This window comes from Numida meleagris, chromosome 1 (assembly GCF_002078875.1).
Source record: "Numida meleagris isolate 19003 breed g44 Domestic line chromosome 1, NumMel1.0, whole genome shotgun sequence".
Taxonomy (NCBI): Eukaryota; Metazoa; Chordata; class Aves; order Galliformes; family Numididae; genus Numida; species Numida meleagris.
This window is the reverse complement of record NC_034409.1, coordinates 62,670,516-62,689,641: the sequence shown is the minus strand read 5'-3', so window position 1 is coordinate 62,689,641 and position 19,126 is coordinate 62,670,516. Positions and strand designations below refer to the sequence as shown.

General features: G+C 47.3%; 1 protein-coding gene across 4 annotated transcripts in view; it reads left to right on the top strand.

Moving 5' to 3' along the window:
* Nucleotides 1-19,126, top strand: part of BID (BH3 interacting domain death agonist) — a 20,480-nt gene extending 1,354 nt beyond the window's left edge. For 2 of the 4 annotated variants that reach the window (XM_021390296.1, XM_021390314.1), the window contains exons 2-6: nt 13,007-13,073; nt 14,926-15,136; nt 16,072-16,220; nt 17,556-17,759; nt 18,390-19,126. In XM_021390296.1, coding sequence (XP_021245971.1) covers nt 13,065-13,073; nt 14,926-15,136; nt 16,072-16,220; nt 17,556-17,759; nt 18,390-18,401 — 585 coding nt within the window. In that variant the 5' untranslated portion in view covers nt 13,007-13,064 and the 3' untranslated portion in view covers nt 18,402-19,126. Of the gene's footprint in view, nt 1-11,401; nt 11,665-13,006; nt 13,074-14,925; nt 15,137-16,071; nt 16,221-17,555; nt 17,760-18,389 lie in introns of all 4 variants that reach the window. The other 2 variants (XM_021390304.1, XM_021390321.1) reach the window with 2 other exon arrangements.

Here is a 19,126-nt window from a genome sequence, read left to right as displayed (position 1 = left end):
TCCCCTCCTGGATCTCACTTGTCATCATGAGGAGCTGACTGGCAGGAGTCAGGGAGCAGCCAGGCCTACAGGTGTAGGTGGAGAGGGCAAGATGTGATTGTTCATCTGTAGGGTAGGCTGCACGCTGCTGGGAATATGGATGTGGCAATCTTGCCTTCCCGCTTGGATCATCCTTGTTTATATGTGGTGATGTGTGCTGCGTTTAGGAAGGAAAAATAACACTCCTGGTTAAGGTGGTTTTGTTGGGTTCCTGCTCGCCCCTTACCAAGTCCTTTGATCCAGCTTCAGCAAGCTGAAGGCAGTGAGTTCAGCTTGGTGATTTTTTTTTTTTTAACTCCTAAAGCAGTAAGAGTCATGATAATTCTAAGTGGGGAAGTGTGTGTGCTCTGTGAGCACTTCTAGCCAGGGTCAGTAATGCTGTGTTGTTTCTGTGTATTGTTTTTTCTGTGTAACAGGATGACAGGAGTCATCCACGCTCCTCAGGAGCTGGCAGAGCAAGCAGGTTACTCTGTGATAGAGTGAACGTGCTTAATCTGGAAGCAGGCAAGCAGATAAATCCGGTGACTGCTGCCTCTGGAGACCTTCTGGAGTGGCCTGGCACTTGGAGGCTGTGGCTCCCCTTACGGGATGTTGGTGGGCATAATAGCTGTATACAGAGCCTGCTGACTTAACTGTGGTGTCTCAGCTATTCACAGTAGGTGCCTTGATAAAGTAGCTTTGTTGCCTCTGCATATGAACTAATAAGCAGTGGGGGGTAGGGAAATAAACTGGTTATCTCTGCTGGAGGGAATTGGTGGCAATTGAGCAGGTTTCATTTCCTCCAGTTAGCAGTTCCTCTGAATTTACCAGCAAATCTGATATTTATTTGCTTAGCACCTTCCTCTGGTTTTCTCTTAGCTTGCTGTGGCTTTGTCTGTGTTAGATAAGTGCAGCTCCAAATAATGTACAGTCCTCACATCTGCGTGCTGTGATCAGATATTTCTGATTTAGGAAGCTGAACTTGTAGCTTGAGTGAAGGTGCAAAGCTCCTGCTTGAAAGTTGGATCCTGTGTTAGTTTTGGCTGGCTTATCTTGGGTGAGGGAGGAGGGACAGGTTAGTGAAAACTTGTCAGTTAATGATTACAGAGCCTGTATAGTTGGACCTCTCCCCAGAGATTGAGTCTGATTCTGATGCAGGCCAAAGGAAGGTAAGGAAAGGAGGGGTGAAGTGTAAAATCATGCTGTGAGTCATGTGAGGTGTCCGATCTCATTCTTCAGATTTCAAAGCAGTCCATTCCTGAGCTTCAGTGTTTGCCTCAGTTTGTACCAGATCTTTATAGGAGCAGCGTCCTGACCTCCTGCTCACATATCAGCTGTGATGGGAAGTGAATAGAGCTCTGTGTAGCCGCCAGTGGTGGGCATTAGACACCACCTTACACCTAGCTGAAATGGTGTGGGTTGTCCCTGTGCTGGTTTTGTAGCACTTGCTCAAGGGTAGAGCCCCTTACCTTTTTTGTACCTGGTTTTGCAACAGCTGAGTCCTTCAGTCCTCTCTCCCTTCAGCAGCCCCACGGTATAGTTGAAGCGTTGCTAGGACTGCTTTGGGCATTTAGTAATTTTTGGCACTTGGTCCAAACTTTCCTGTCTCTTTGCACCCAGACAGCGGTTCTTGGAGGTGACAAATCATGCCTTCTGGTCACAGGGCGTTTGAGCTGGACTGTCCTTGTTGGTGAACGCAGGGATAAGTCTGTACAGAGCAGTGAAGCTGTGGAATATTACTTCTGCTGCAAAAGGGGAAAGGTGTTGTAGCTCTGAACTTTTTTTTTTCGTACTTTCAGTGAAATCTCAGACCTTTTAGTCAGCCTCAGATAAGGCGTGAGCAGGGGGGTGAAACTTAGTATGCAGTCATTGCTCACCTGGCTGTTGTGTTTTTATGTCAGTGAACCCACTGTGTTTTCTGACATCACCTGACCTTTGGTTAGTTCCTGCATGTCCTTACGGCGGTTTCCTGGAGAACGGGCAGTGACTATACCTCTAATGCACTGGGCTATTTCGTTCATCTCTTAAAAGGAGGAGTGCCTTTTTTAATTATTATTTTGTCAGTGTAACTCTATTAGTCTGGTGTAACTGGTATTATACCCTTAGCTTAACAGCTGTTCAAACTCACTTAGGTCAGCTAGTTGCTATGTTTTAGTTTTACATTCGCTTTCTGGGATAGAACTTTAGCTTGTGCTTCCTCTTCAGCTTAAACTGAAAGTGAAATGGCTTGCATTATTGCATGCACAGTCAGGCTTTTTCTCGGTGTAAAACCCACGCAGTTCCACAGTGCCTGTGGGCGTACAGCGAGGGAGCCCCACGCAGTGTGAGTAGCCACCTTAAGAGGTTCCTTCAAGACTTTTTTTCCCCTAGCTCCATCTGTCCAGTCATCACTGCAGGAGCAGGAGTTGAGAATACAACGTAGCAGGAAAGAGAGCCGGCACATCCAGTGTCACCAGAGGAATGGCATCAGGCTTTTCTCCTGGGGAATCAAGCCTTGTGTCTGCGTGCACCAAGCGCTCTCTGTAAAAGAAAGATGTTTATAGCTATGATGTGCTTGATGTTTAGGAGGAAGGAGGCAGGTATTTAAAAAAAAAAAAAAATCATGCTTTGGGAAAGCTCTCAAGTATTGAGACAAGGCTGTGTATTTGTCAAGTATGGACAAGAATAGTTCCTGTCTGATCACGTGGTCTGAGGGTATCCAGAGGCAGAGAGCATGCTGCTGTTAATGCCACCCATGTCCCTGCAGCGCTTTCCTTGTCTGTTTCCTTCCTTGTGCACCTATAACTTGGCAAAGAAAATTCAGATTACTCACATTCTTTTTTACTACCAGCCTCAGCTATGAATTGAGTCCCATTCGTAAAGTGGCATTCATAATTCATCTGACTGATGTTAACAGTACGGGTGTTTCAAGTGAGGAGGCTGTTTTTGTCCTCTAGGTGGCACGGCAGTTACAGTACCCAGAGCCCCGGTCCCAGATCTTTGCCAGCTCTTGTCTGAGCTCTTCCAAGGGGCACCTTATTTCTGAGTTGCCATTGTCAGGTGGCATTAGTCTGCCCTCTCAAGGACCAAGCGCTTTGCTCAGCTGAGAAGACGTGCTGTGGTGCAAGCATCCAGTGCTCGTGTCCCAGAAGGGGCATCCTCTAAAACTGGACAAAAACTTAAGTCTCTGACTGTACAAATTGTTTGCATGCGCTTAATCCCAGATCTGAATCGCCACGTGCACTGCAGTCAAGATCAAATCGTGCACCTTCCATGTGGATGTGTGAATTCCTTTTGGATCTGGCTCTGGGTGACTGAATCCAAGCCCTGGCTCGGAGCTTTGGGGCGGTTCAAGCTGCAGGCTTCCTGCTGACAAAATTTCACCCCAAGTGCATCTGTAGGTTGGCTTCTGAAGATTGCTAAGTAAGTAGTGTTAACACGCTACCTCCGGCCCCAATCTGATACAGAAACCACAGCGGTTACAAGCTCATGCCTTTTTTCTTTTCTTTTCTTTTTTTTTTTTTCCTCTTTAGAGCGGGCTTGTGTTCCTTCCTAGTCATTGACACTCTAGCTAGGGGCTGGATGAGAGTATTCTGAGGCAAATGAAAATGAAGGCTGTTGAGAAAGCTGGGTGGTGCTGCTTCTTAAGAAGTCAGAGTACTGCCTCTGATAACTAGAGGATTGCTGTGATTCACTGCAGAATCTCCATCCAAAAGCACAGAATCAGAAATAATGTGAAACAGCAGCAGACCTCGGGGAGACTAAATATATCTCAAATAAAAAGGCCGCTCCAAAACTTCTGAAGAAGTCACCAGTCCCGCTTTTCTTTCAAAAAGGGGAAGAGGAGTCCCATCAAAGGAATTGCTGTGTGTAACTGAGTCCAAGTACACAGTGAATACTTACTGTTCAGGCTGTGATGCTTGCTCCATACTAAGGAAGCAAATATGCAACTGGTCTAGCAAAAGAGGTAGGCAGATGAGCATTTGTTGGTGTCAGGCCTTTGTGTACCGTTTTAGTGCTGCTGAACACTGGGAGATAAAGCAATGAAGCTGTTAGGAGCAGGAAGTATTCAGCACGTTTCAATGTATTTTTCCTACAGCGATGTTATGAGCAAACAGGTGGTTTCGTTCATTGCTGAAGTGCTTGGGAATTGCATTATTCACAGATCTTGAAGGAGGAAGCAATCTGAAGCTGAGAGCAAGAGAAACAAAAGCTGACAGCCTCGAGCAATGAGTGCTCCTGCTTCAGAGTGGGAGGGATGGGTGAATGTGAGCAGCTTTTTTCTGTTCTTGATAAGCAGGGGATCTTACTTAAGTGTCTAGCAAATAAATCACAAGTGTCTGGGAGATGGGATTTGTCCCATGCTGTGCCACAGGCTTGCTGCCATCTCTAAGTTTTTCCACGTCTGAAGTGAACGTAGCAACGCTTCCTCCCTCTGAGGCAAATGTGCGGAGAATGCTTGCAGTTTGGAAGCTGTTGCCTGTGATGGGCAAGTCCTGAGAAACTCCATAGTAGTAGCTTTGGAATTGGAATCACCAGGTGATATGAAATGACTGATTTGGTTTCATGGCAGCATGTGTGCACCTGTGGATGCACAAAGAGGTTTGTTTAGCCTGTCCTTCCCCTGGCAATACCTATTTCCCCCTCCCCTTGCCAGAGTTTTTCTTGCTTAAGCTTACAGTTGAATTTCTCTTTAGGAGGATGGGGTCACAGAGGAGGCAAAGTCTTGGGGCATCCTGAGTACTGTTACAGACTGGCATATCCTTGGTAGACTGAGTAGTGATAAGGATAGTCATAGAAAGATAGTCATGATAACATCCTAGTTGGTAATCTCTGCACTTACCTCATTTAAACTTTTTTTTTTTTGCAGATCCTTAAGCTATCTCCCTTTTACTGTGAATTCTCTCCCTCTTTGCCAAGTCTGAAGTGCATGTGCAGCTGCCATCTGAGCAGTCAGGCTTCTTACACAGCTGGAGAAGTTTGGGGAGAAGCTCCAGCATCTGCTGCCAGCTGGGCTCTGTGGTTCCTTTTGGGCTGCTGGGCTAGGGATTGCACGTGGCAGGGTGATGGGGATTTCTTTGAGACTCTGGGCTGTTTGGTGTGGATTTTGCTTGCTCTGTCATGGTATGGGAGGTGTTAAGGCTGGTAGTCAGGCACTGTTCAGAAGTTCTCAAATAAGGATCTTGGTAGGTCTGTGGTATGGTTTTCTTACGACTTTGCAGTACTACTGAGTCATCGTGTAAAGCAGTTTGCCTGTGGCATGTGTTTGGGAGCACAGTGAAGTTGTGTGGCTACTGTTTGAAGAGGGGATTTAACCTGTCAGATGGCAGAGCACATTGCGTCAACTCCGGGTGCCTTTGTTTCCCTATCTGTGAAATGCTTCTGTACTGAGCTTTGCAGCTCAGCAGTGAGATGTTTCCTGTGAGACAAGTAAAAGCCAACAGGTCCAGGGATGGACAAATAGGTAGTGTTCCATTGACTCCAACGATGATGTCATTCAGACTGCTGAAAATGAAGTTCTTATCTTGCAGCTGTCAGACAGAGAAATCAATGCACTGGCTGTAAGCGTTCTCCTTCTCAATGACTGATGGATTAGTCTGCTTTGAAGACTTGAATTTGCTCCTAACCCAAATGTGAAACAAAGATAAATATCTTGACAGCTCACAGTAAGTCCTTTGATAGTGTCTGTCCAGGTGTTTGTTCAGGATGTGTCTTGGAATCTAGACAAGCTGTTAAAGGAGGCAGTCCTACAGGCATGTGGCTCTGCTGCTGAAAAGTCTGCTTTCATAACCAGACGGTGTCTGATAGAGCTGAGAATAGTAACTGCCGGCTGAGCTGCGAGGAGAGGTGAAAGATCTGAGGGGAAGGTGGTGGCAAGCCAGGGGCATTATTCATGGCGTGGGTTCTTTCCTGAGCTGTCTTGGCGATGTGAGGAAGGGATGAAAGCTGATTTAGGTTAGCATTGTTGCTGTAGGTATTCTGGGTCCTGCTCTTCTTTCATGGCTGCCTTGAGAGCTACTGAGAATTCCTCCCAATGACTCTCCTTTAAGGAGCTAGTAACTCTTGCTGCCCTGCAGAGTGCTGTTGCTGACACGCTTGCAGTGCCTGAGGGCATGGTTTTTAGAGCAAACAAAACTTGCATGCTTTGCAGTTGTACTGTGTCTGTGTGTAGCTTCCCCCCCCCTTAGAAGATGAAATGTGTGCTTGCAGTATTTGCTCTTTAATCGCCTACTGTATGGCAACGGTACGGCAGGGAAGACTTGCTTTGATCTTTCTCCAACACAACTATGGCCCGAGCTGCCCTGTGGGAACGGTACCCACGGATGTGCCCTGTGTTGTCATGTGGGAGGAGATGTGGGATGGAAGACAGCTGTGGAGCCCTTACCTGCAGGCTGCAGCTAGGAGCAGCTGCCCTGGTAAGCTTCAGGTAAGATTAATGAAGGCTAATATAGCCTCAGGTTGAGGAGGAGAAACAGTGGATGGGACTCCAGGCCTGAAGGACCTGCACTGCTGCAGGAAAACAGTATGTGCTGTCCCTCAGGATATGCTCACACCAACTGGAAAGTGGCGTGTGCCTGGAAGGAAGCCTTGAAGGCTTGCTTTGGAGGAAGCAACCACAGAGTTCTCTCTTGCAAGAACTGGGATGTGTGAGCATGAAATAAGCGCTGTGTCCTGTGCTGATGGATATACTGCTCTGACTGCTGTTGTGTTCACATGGTGTCAGTCTGTGTGGCAGCCTGCATTGGTTAGGCAGACAGACCTGTACGGAAGCAGTAGAGGAGTGAACACAAGTGTCTTAGCAGATTAACAGTTATGTGTTTGTGACAGGAATGATGTCTTGGGAGTTACAAGCTTAGGGATGAAGTGAAAGCCATCACCTTGGTAGCTTCCAGCTGTTAGAACCCAGGGAAACCCCAAGGTACATGTATTCAGATCCTTAGAGGTTCCTGCAACAACTTTAATTTGCTTTGATTGTTCCACAAATAATTCTCCTCCTGAGGCATTTTTGTGCACAAGAGCTTTAGGGAAGTGATAGCTTGCTATTTTAGTCTTTCAGAGCTCATCTTTTGAGGTCAGTCTCGTTGTGTGAAATGTTAGTGTTCTAGCACTTTTCAATTATGAGAAGTGCTTGTTTTGTCGTGTTCTTTGCAGGCCTGCAGTAGCATGTGGTGGCTTTTAGGAGGAGGAATTTAAATAACTTTGCCTCTCTCTGCCAGTGCTTTTGAGCAAGCCGCACTGAGACTCACTGTGTGCTCTGTGTTAATGTATAACAGCTTTTTACTATCCAGAAGGGCTTTCCCCATTTTTGTCCTTATGCCATCTCTTTCCATGTTTTTGTTTCTGTTTTTCTTCTTCCCCCATGTGTAGGTTACCTTCCCTCAAGTTACAACACTTCATCTCTACTTGTTTGGCACTGTTTCAATGCACAGTTAATAACTGAACAGACAGTGGCCACTGTTGAATGGAAAGGGAGGAAATAAGGAGATAAAGATTTGTCACTGCATCGGTGGTAATGCGAAACATAAGCAGACTTCCAACTGCATCTCTTTATTAGTGAGAGACTGCTCTGCTGAATCTCTTCCTTGATAAAATGATGGATTGCAACTGAGGCTATGAAAATGAGTAATACATTAAATTAATTGGCATTTCATTTAAAAATATATATTCCATAGAATATGAATCAGTAAAGTAAATCGTGATGCTAAATTTTAGGAAAGCCAACTTCCAGCTCTTCAGGGACTTGGTCAACAAAACCCCCTGGTAAACTGCCCTCACGGACAGGGGAGCGGAGCAGAGCAGTCAGATCTTTAAGGAAGCTCCCCTTAGGGCTCTGCATACCCAGGTGTAGGAAGTCAGGAAAGGAAGGCAAGATACCAGCATGGCTGAACTAGGATCTGCTGGTCGAACTGGAAAGCAAGAAGAGAATGCATAGGCAGTGGAAGCAGGGACAGGTACTCTGGGAGGAGCATAGGAATGCTGCTAGGCTGTGTAGGGATGGGGTCAGGAAGGCCAGAGCCCAGCTGGATCTGCTAAAAGGTGCAGAGCGAAGTAAGAAAGGCTTCTATATATACATCAACCAGAACTGGAAAGTCCAAGAAGGTGCACAGTCTTACCCCCACCTAGTGAGCAATGCAGGCAGACTGGTAACAGCGGACAAGGAGATAGTGAAGAAATCAAATACTTCAGCTTCTGTCTTCACTGGTGACTGCTCTAAGGAATTTGAACATCCAGAAGTGTATGGGTCCTAATGGATGCATCCTGGAGTCCTGAAGGAATTGACTGATGTAGTCATCAGGCCACCCTCCGTGGTATTTGAAAAGTTATGGTGGTCAGGTGAAGTCTGTAGCGACAGGAGAAAAGGCAAGGTTGCACCTATTTATTTTTTTAAGAAGCATAGAAAGGACAGTGCAGAAAACTGACAACCTGTCAGCCTCACCTCTCTGTAAGGTAAGGTCATGGAGCAGATTCTCATGGAAGAGAGGGAGGTGATATGGGATAACCAGCATGGCTTCACCAGGGATGTGTCCTGCCTGACCAACCTAGTGACCTTCTGTGATGATATGACTGCACCAGTGGACAAGGGAAGAGCCACTGATGCCATCTGAACTTCATTAAGACCTTTGATGTACTCCCCCATAATGTCCTTCTCTCCAAATTGGAAAGACATGGACTGTTCAGTAGTGAGGAACTGGTTTGTGCCTGGAGAGCGGTTGTCAATGGCTCAATGTCCAGATGGAGATCGGTGACAAGTGGCATCCCTCTGGGGTCAGTACTGGGACCAGTGCTCTTTAATATCTTCATTAGTGACATTGTCAGTGGCATCGAGTGCACCCTTCGCAAGTTCGCAGATGACAACAAACTGTGTGGTGTGAACAACATGCCTGAGGGATGGGATACCATTCAGAGAGACCTAGACAGGCTTGAGCAGTGGGTCCAGGTGAACTTCAGGAAGTTCAGCAAATCCAACTGCAAAGTCTTGCACCTGGGTTGCGGCAGCCCCCATCAACGTGGGATGAAAGAATAGAGCACAGCCCTGCCAAAAAGGATTTGGGGGTACTGGTGGATGCCAAGCTGGGCATGAGGCAGCAGTGTGCCCTTGTGGCCCAGAAAGCCAACTGTATTCTGGGTGGGCTGCATCAAAAGCAGCGTGGCCAGCAGGTCAGGGAGGTGATCCTGCCCCTCTGCTCTGTGCGGGTGAGACCTCACCTGGAGTACTGCATCTAGATGTGGAGGCCTCAGTACAGGAGAGATGTAGACCTGCTGGAGCACATCCAGAGGAGGCCCACAGAAATGATCCCAGGGATCCCACCTCTCCTACAAGGACAGGCTGAGAAAGATGAGACTGTTCAGCCTGGAGAAGAGAAGGCTCCAGGGAGATCTGAGAGCTTCAGTATCTTTTCTGTAAGAAAGGGACAGACTTTTTAGCAAGATCTGCAGTGAAATGGTTTCGAACTAGAAGAGGGGAGATCTAGATTGGATATAAGGGGAAAAAAATAGGGATAATGAAGCACTGGCACATGTTGCTCCATCCCTGGAGATCTGGATACCCTGTCCCTGGAGACTCTCAAGGCTGGGCTGTACAGGCTCTGAGCACCCTAATGTAGTGGTGGGTGTCCCTGTTCATTGCAGAGTGGTTGGATTATATAACCATTAATGGTCCCTTCCAACTGAAATGATTCTGTGAATACTTTCCAAGACTTTTAGTAGCTGTAAAGCAGCCTTAGCAGATTACCTAGTTTTATTATGAGTGACATGGAGTTTGTAGACACCTTCTCCATCTGTTTTTTTTGTACTAAAGCTTCTGATTGTCCTGTTGTAGATAACTTCTTCCATCCACTGAAAGATGTCTTAATCTCAACCTGCAGCCACCAGGATTCACGTGCCTTAATGAATTAAGCTTCAGATAGCACTGGTGTGATTATATCTGACTTTTTAGGGGTTTGCCCTTAAAGGGTCCAATTTTTTTAGATGGCACTAAAGAATTTGACTTCTCAGGAAGAACTTCCTGAGTATCAAAACCCCTTATATTGATTCAAGGCAATTAGCTGAAAGTTGAGGTCTCTGGAGCGACTAGCTAATTAAAAACTTTAAAAAAATGCAGTAATAGCGCTTATACGTGTGAGAGAAATTCTTTTTTTTTCCTGTTCTCACGTGTGTTTTCGACCACCCAAGTAGAACTTCGTTAGTCACAGGCTGGAGCCCCTCAGGGATTTCCACTGCCTGGGTGGTGATTGCTTGATGTAGAGAAGAGTTAATGAAATTATAATCATCTTCTACCTTTTCTTAATTCTTTTTCTGTATAAAAATTTGAGAGTGTGGTGGATGTCACTGATTTTTTTTTTTTTTTCTGCCTTAGCTCAGCTTACTTGCAGGTGTGGACAACCTTGCAATTGACAATTAGGATGGGTGACTTGAAATATTTTTTTAATGTGTCACTTTCTGTGTGGACTTGCCCTGAGGAGTGTCATGTAACACTGGGATGACCCCATAATGGGAAGGAGATGGGAAGAACACTGCCATACCCCAGTGTCTCTGGGTGCAGCGAGTACTCTGGGAGCTGTGGCAGGGCAAGGTTTGCTGAACACCTTCTGTCTTTGAAAAGAGCAGAGTGCTGTCAAAATGCGACATTGGGATCTTCAGAGCTGTAGCCAGGCACACCAGACTCGCTGCGGCTTCCTAGGAATTCACGTGAGTAACGCGTGTGTTCCAGCTGGATCAAGCACGTGCTGACAGTGCACTTGCACAAGCTTGTGTGAAGCTCCTATGCTCTGCCTTTCCAGCCCTACCAAGGAAAATGCCTATGGGCATGCACAGGGGAATAAAAGTGCCCATGAGTGTGCCCGGAATAGATCGGGGTCTCCATGTTGTTAGTTTTGCATTCGCTGATTTGAGAATAGAGTAGAATGCTCATTTTTTCCTTTTTTCTTTTGGACTGGAACAGTCTGCCTCCCTTCTTTTAGAGTGAAGAATGCAAGAAGGCGATCTCCCATTGATTGCTCCTTTCATAGGTGTTTGGATTGAGCCAGACGGGTTACCTAGCAGCGTGAACAAGCGTGACAAAAATTGAGGGAATTGGGGTTTTTAGGCAGTATTTTGAGCCTTCCGTAGAAAGATGTGACGGGTGACAAACACCACAAAGAGGTGCCTTAACTCTTGTTTCCATTCCATCCTCTTCTTTAAGGAAGGTTCCGTTTGTCCGTGCATGGGCTGCTGTTCTTTCTTGGCAGCTCATCCCCTGAGCGCTCAGCTGACCTTCCTGCAGTATTCTGGAATTCCCCTCCAGAAGGAAAAAGGCGGTTTGCAAACTCTGGCAGTCTGCCTAGGTTTGGGTGGAAGTGGCCGCCTTCTTGTAAAGTTCTGTAAGGGTACAGCTACTCAGCTAGTTTCACTTGTACATCTGCAGAGTTACTTGCGTGCGGCTGTAGTGGCTTGTGTTGCGTCACGCCTCTGTCAGCGCTGCAGCGCACCTGCATCTGTGCTGTGCTGTGGAAGGAGGATGAGGTAGCCGCTTCTCGACAGCTCTTGAGGAGTTTCTCACCAAGCCAAGATCCTGCTGCTGACTTGACAAAGCATCCCTGGGACCGGGAGGAAAGTGGAGATTCAACATTAAGTTCTCCAGCCTTAAGAAACGTCTGTCCTCCAGCAAAGACGAAAGCCAGGAGAAAGGTAGCCCTGTGCTCTTCCAGAGCTCCTGTCAGCTCCCAGGAGAACAGAGGGGTCTGGCTATGCTCTAACCAACATGCTCTCTGGGTAGGGCTGAGTGGCAGCAATTGGGATTTGAACTGAGCATAGAAATAGTGTGATGTAAAGCAGTGAAATTTAGATTTGTCTTCAGAAACTAGAAGCCTAGCATAATGAGTAAATGAAAAGAAGACTTCATGGTTGAAAGGCTACCTCTGGGCTATTGTGGTTGTGGGTTTTTTTTTGTTTTTTGTTTTTTTTTTAGACACATTTGAGGGTGTGTTTTGGCATTAGGGGCTTCTAAGAGTCTTTGAAAAGCTGGGAAATTCCTGATAGCTTGAAGCTGTTACTGTGGCTTCCTTCAGAGCCTGAATGCACTTCTGCTTTCACTTCCTCCCTTTTTTCCCACCTGCACACCTAATTGATTAAAACACAGTTGTGGAGGGTTGCTGCTCTAAAACTTAGTGTGTGATCACGAGTCCAGGTCTTTGGCAGTTAGCTGGTGATCTGGGTGGGTGAGCTCTTGAGTGCTCTCACCCTGTTTTGGGTCAGCAGGTGTGTGCACAGCAGCCAGGTTATTGCCTGGCCTATTCCCCAGGCACTGCCCAAGTGTAAGGCAGGCTGTGGGTTGTCAGCCCTGGTTGTGACCTGCTGTTTTCTCCCCCCCATCTTCTAATCAAACCTCTCTGCAGGCGTAGTGTTGTTAATGTGACCGAAAGCCTTTGGCACTTGATCCAACCCTTTGTGTTCCTAGGTATTTGTTGAAAAGGTACTGAAACAAAGCCTGAGTGTACACAAATATCTCTGCGTGTGTGGGGTGGGGGCACTTGAAATCCTGCAGATGTGTTGCAATGCCAGCTGGATGCTTCACTTAAGAATATGTTGCCGTGCACGCAGACCTGAGCAGCTCATTGGCTCTCAGTAGGTAGTCAGGAACCGGAAAACACAAGAGATGTGAATTACTTTTACGGGGCCAGAGTCTTCTCTGTGATAACCCTGCTTTCCTGCTCTGGCACTCCAAAGGGCCTTCCCTTCCCTTCCTGGCACCACCAAAAGGTGGCTTTAAGCCCCATTTGTAGGTCACGTTGTGTCATTGTCTTCTATGTGTCCGTGGCAGGTAGGTGTTTCCACTACCTGGTTCACCTGACTTGGGGCCCTTCCTGCCAGAACAGCTGCTGTTCTCTCAGCCTTGTTCATGGGCAGCTCTCTCCAGAAATGTATGCATCTCTAGAAAGATCACTTTCTGCAAGACCTGCGAGCACTGCTTCAAGATGTGTGTATTGGACTTTGTTTTTTCCATTTACCCTTTTCTTTCTCCCTCTTGCAGGGCAAGGACTTCTGATCTGAAGCAGACTGTGACGAGCTGGTCTATCTCTGAATCTATCATGGAACAGGTTAGTTTCAAACGCCACAGAAATCAGTGGTTCTCCTATGCGCTTGTTTGGAAGTACCCGGAATGGGCTGAGTCTCAAAAAGTACTGGCTTGTGCCCTTCTCATCTTCCCCAGAGTTGTTGCTGGAGTCTCTGATGCTGCACCTCTCTATCCCGAATACAGACAAAAGGTGGATAGAGCTGTTTAGTTTGCAAGCTGCTTTCTTGTTACCTCAGTGTGAGACTCTCCCTTTAGACTGCAGGAGTGAGATGCAACTGATTTAAGAGACAATGATGTGTATTAAGTAGCAAACCACTGAAACTAATAAATCAAATAAATTAACTACTTCACACATCACTATGATCAAATTATTATATTGTGCAATATGAAATGCAATTTTGAAGCTATCCCACACGTGTTTCAACAGATTTACAGGGTTTGCAACATCTGTCACCCTCCGCAACCACACTCAGTGCTCAGGTACAATTCTAGACCTCTTCATTCTCCTTTCTCACAACAAATCTTTTGAATGGGAACCTGATGACAAGTCAGGTGGGTTGTTCAGGGTGCTTGTGTGGTGCCCCAGGGTGCTCGGGTCACCCATTGACCTTCACTGTTGTCTGTGGACACCTGTACTCCTCTCATGGAAGGTATGCTTTATCTTTGATCATACCTTATTTCCCACTTGGTTTTGCTTCCAGACTCATTGCCCTTGTTCATCCATTCCTCTGCCTGTTCTCTTCCCTAATAAGCATTGTGTCCCTGATTATTTCTAACACATTTATCACAATTTTTCTACTGTTGCATAGGCCATCAATAGCCCTTTATGACAGTACTGATATAGTTATGTAAATATGGAGCGGCCTTGGAAGATTCTACTTACCCAAAGGTATCCTGTTTCAGTTCTTAGGTTCATCCTGGTTGCATATGCTTTACCTTATGCAATTCGCAAGACAAACCAATTCTTTTCTAACCTTGATTCCTTTAAGTAGTTCTGTTCAAGCCTCAGCACTTCCTTACTGTATGAGCAGCTAGTCTGGGTGCACTTCACTTCTGTGCTCACACAACATCAGGTGCTTAATTAGAATTACTAGACAGTCTCCTCCTTCTCTGTAGTGGCCTTGGTTGAGGCCTTCTTCCCCTGGGGCTTCTTGCTCCCATCACTGCCCATCTACTGGACCTCCTCAGCCTAACCCATTGGGGTGGTCTTTGGTGCCCTGCTGGAGGACAGCATGTGGCAGCAGAGGCAGCATGTGCCTGCTTACTGCAGGTGAATGGCTACGAGGCACCAGTGGTCTGCTGTTTTGCTGTTCTTGTGAGCAGCTGCCTGCCTCTGCAGGGATCCGAACAGGTTTTTTATGGAGTTTGTCCAGATCCCACTCAAGAGGGAGAAGAAATGCAAACTTCAGTTTTTTTGCAGTCTTATGCTATCTGTTATCTCTGCTCCCCACCTTGTTACTGCTATGCTCTGACTGAATTTAAATGGAGAACTGTTGGCTTAGTTCTGTACAGGAAGTAGAGTGCCCAATTCCCAAGTACAGGGGTGAAAACCTTTGAAACGCAGATGCACGAATAGAGAAGCGGGTCACTTGTGCTGAGTATTCAGGCGTTTAGTCCTTGCCAGTCAAGAGGTGAGCTGATGCCTCCACTCTTGGTTTGTAAGACCAGAGCCAGACAGCATTAACCAGCAGACAGTTCTGCGTGCATTGTATGCATCTAGGAGTTAGTGCGCATTCGCTCAAGTTTTGCAAACTGGGCATTGTTATGCACTGTGCCCGAAGGAGACCAGAAAAAGATGTTCGCTGTTGAAAAACAGCATCTGTATGAGCCTGCAGAGCAGGACATGGACTTAACGGTGGTTCTCTTCCATTTAGGATATCTATAGTGATGGATCTGACCATGTGGAACGTATGCTGCTCTTTGCTTTCCTGGCGGAGTCCTCTGGTTGCGAGTTCAGACAGCAGCTGCCAGTCCTACAAAGCCAGGGCGTCTTGTGCTCTCTGAAGGAGGTTCACTGTTACGATAGTGATGGGGAACTTCAGACTGATGGGAATCGAAGTGGCCACTTGCAGAATGGTGAGCTAGGTGAGTGCTCTCTTCTCTTTCCACGTGCCTGCTATGAGCGTGGTGGGCTTTGTTTTTGTCCCCTTCCCTCTTTACTTTCCTGCAGCAGACCATTGGCAATGTTCTCTCCACTGAGAAACTTCACAGCTGGTGGTTGTATTGGTCGGGATCTTAACACTTGGGGTAGGGCAGCTAGTGCTTAGCAGTGCAGCTCACTCTTGATAGCTGGAGCACCTGTCCCCTTGCACAGTCTGTAGCACATGAGACAAGGGCTACAAAGCTGCTATTAATGATTTCTGTCCTTAAGCAGTGTGATCTTAAGTGGTTCTGTTAAGCTTCACGTTGCTCCTTAAGGAGTTTTGTTTCAGCGCTTGGGCTAGGATTAAGAGCAACTCTTTTCCTGGTACTGAGTTAATTCCCTTGTGCTGTACCAGTGTGGTAGAGGCAGTTTCTTAAATAGTTCCTCGTACTGTTTCTGCTTCACTAGCCCTAAGCAGCATGGGTATTGTACCTTGCCCAGGATGTGCCAGCTGGCATATTGATGTACTGTAGCAGTGTAAGGACTAACTGCTATAGTAAATGTGCCTCCATCGTACAAAATGTATTGATTTCATGGCCCAAAGTGACAATGGGAAGCTTTGCCAAAAGGAGATGCTGTGTTTTAGATGGTGCTCATGACACAGGTCCTAACAGTTGTCAGTTGAAAAATCAGGCACACTCTCCATCCTCTGCCCTCTCTAGACAGAGTGTTGGCTGTAGCTGTCTTGAGCAAATCTTGGTTAGATAGTGTTCAGAATTCTCCTAGTGTGTATGGCTGTCATAAAGGCAGCATGGGTGAAGACTGGGGGGTAATGGGAGGTTGGTAATGGAGATGGGCAGAATGCCATAGGTCACCTTACCTATACTGAACCCAGTGTGACTGCAGCCTGTGAACTAAATCCTGCTGTGTGTGTTAGCAGTGCTTGACCCTGAGGTGAATGAAGAAATTGTCCGGACCATTGCTGCTCAGCTTGCTGAGATTGGAGACCAGCTGGATAACGAAATCAATGCAGAAGTAGTAAATGATCTAGTGCAACATTTTCTGAATGAGAATCTGCCTAGAGAGGTGAGTGAAAAGCAACCTGACAAGTAGCTCCCCTTTCAAATATTGTGAGTCCTTCCTGCTGTGACTGAAGCAGCAAGTTTGCAACGTCTTTGCTAGTTTGATGCTTTGATTTCTCCACTTATAAAATGAATCTGAAACACTGGTATTTGATGTGAAGCTCTGTTAGAGAAGATGCTGTGATGGACCTGTACGCTGTGGCAGCCTCTGCCCTGCGAAGTGAGTTGCTTGGGCTCTGTCCCCTTTCTGCAGGCGGGGAAGGTGAGGTAGCTGTGGAGAAGGGCTGACTTCCGGAGGTAATGTTTTTAAGATCTTTGAGCTCTGATGCTGGGTCCTGAATGTCTGCCGCTTGCCACATTGACAAAACTGGCAGAAGTTTGGCTTGTGTTTATCGCTGAACACCGACACTCAGCAGGCAGTGAGACCCAGTGCTCCCTCTTAGGGCTGTAGCTGACAGGCTGTCGGTGGTGGGATTAGCAGTGGGTTTGGGCCGGGATGGGTGACCTGCTGAAAAGGCCTCTCTAGGTGGCACCTCCACTGCTTCAGTGCAGGTTTTCTCTCAATTTGTGATGAGATGAGACTCAGCATCCCTGGTCCAGCATCTAATCTGCCTCACTGCTCTGCAAGGGAAGTAGCTTAAGGTCTGTGGAGTTAAACCATTTTTTCTTAAAGACTGGATCCACATCTGGATCAACAGCCATGATTTGCTTCCCCAGAGGCTTTTGGCAACTTTAAAGTATAACTGTATAACTGGATATTTGGCTTGTTTGTTTTTCTCTGCCTGTGATGAAGTTTGCTATGCTCTACAAGCTAGTGCTGTCTTTGATTTGAGGGTCTACTTGGCTTAAAAAGGCAGGATTGAAATGACTTCATTCTGGGGGGAGTGTGGTGGGGAAGCAGAAGTGAGGTAGCGTTTACTCCATGCCTGGACCCCTTCTCCAGTTCCTCCCTATGTGAAGGCTTTTCTGTGAAGCTTTTCTCAGTTACCAGTCACCCCTCGGCATGTAGCCCTGATACCCTCTGTGTTTAAGATTAAGGTCGGTTCCCCTCTCCTGGGAGCCCAGGATTCTTGGACCACTTCAGGACCTGGAAGGCTAGGTGCAGATTCTGGGCTGCTGCACCCTGAGTGTGTAAGGTGCTACCTACATTTTCCAGTGTTGTGTGCTGTTTCCTTGTTTCTTGGGGTTTTTTTTTGGGTGAGCAGCTAAGCTTTGAGGCTGTCACTCATCCTTGCTGCCACTTGGGTGTGTAACAGCCTGGGAAGGAGTGTGGCAGCTCGTGATGTGTCTGTACAGGTGCACAGCTGCTGCACTGACATCCTTTCTTCCCTCTATGCAGGAGATAACCCGGTGCCTGTTACAGGCAGTGGAAGGGCTTGCCAGAGCCATCCCATCAGAGCTGGAGCAAGAGAAGGCCATGCTGGTGCTAGCAATGCTCTTAACTAAGAAAGTGGCAAATCAAGTGCCTTCCCTTCTACAACGTGTCTTCAGCACCACTGTGAACTACATCAGCCAACACTTCCACAACTACATTGTCAGAATGGTGAGTGCTATCCAACAGCTCTGCAGCCCAGTGCAAGTCACAGCCCGTCCCTTAGCTTGCCCAGGTTATTCCCTGAGGGCATAGCCAGATGCCTGCTGGTTTTCCCATAATGCTTGGGGCTGTGGGGGCTCAGGAGGGAGGAGCTGCTGGTACCTGCAAGCCCTGAAGGCTGAGGTATTTCCTTCATGGAGTGACTTGTGCTGCCCTGCTGCTGGACAGCGTGTGCTGTAGGGAGCTGACAGCAGAGGGCAGGCCGAGGGCTCCCTTGCTGATGGCCGTCCACTGCACATCCACTCCAGCGTAGCAGTTTTAGTGGGGAAACAGTGCTGGGCACCCTGACTGGGGCCTGTCCCTCACTTCCCTGGGACCCTTCCACCCCAAAGCCAGTCCTACCTCTGCCCCTAGCGCCGAATGCAGGGCCGAGGGCTAACAGACACGCAGCACAGCAGGTGGCAGCGTTGAGGCACGGTTCTGTGTAGAGTGCAGGGGGCCTTTGCCTGTGCATAGCCTGCTCCTGCTTTGCCTCCCCGGCAGCTCCGCAAGTCCGTGGGCTGGGCGGGCAGGCAGAAGGCTTGTGGCTGCGAGAAGGTGCTGCTGTGGTTAATGCCGGTTCTGTTTCTTTCCTTCTAGCTCCGTGAGTGAGAGACCTCCAGCCATCGGCTTCCTGAAGACTTTTTAACTTGTTGATATGCTCAGATTACTTCTTCTGCTCATAACTTCTGAGACACAGCTGTGAAAGGGAAGGCAGAGCTTGTAGATGGGCTTTTGTAGACTAGCGCAGTAGCGATGGTAGTGAGAGCTGCATGACTGGTCTGCCAGCACCTGTAAGTATAGTGCTTACCCCCCTCCATTTTACAAAATAAATGTTTTTCTTATTATTTTTTTTTCTTCCCTCTCCTTATTGGTAGCAGATGTAATGCAGGTACAGCCCCTGGCTCGTGCCTCCAGGGGAAATGCACTGGGTGCTGAGCCCGCCTTGTCAGTATTTCTGACCAACTGCTGCATCCTGCAGGTTGCTGTGCTGCAGCTGGGCAAGGTACAGGGGTAGATTTAAAGGGGGAACAGTATCCGGAGATGCATGAGGAAAGGTGGTCTTTGGCTTCAGAGCAGCTTGCCGTAGAGAAAAGAAACCAGCTTTGAATGATGAGGAGTACCTGGTGTCTCTTGTCAGCAGCACGTTGCATTCACATCTCAGGTTTCAGTGAACAAACTTGGACTCAGGTTGTTTGATGTATGTGTCATCACATACGTGGTGGCTGAGGCTCCACCTGTGATCCAGCTGCCTCTGAAGATATCATGTAAATAATGTCTTTTTGTCAGTGTTGTTCTGTGTGTTTTTTTAAAAATAAAAATGGCCATAACATATA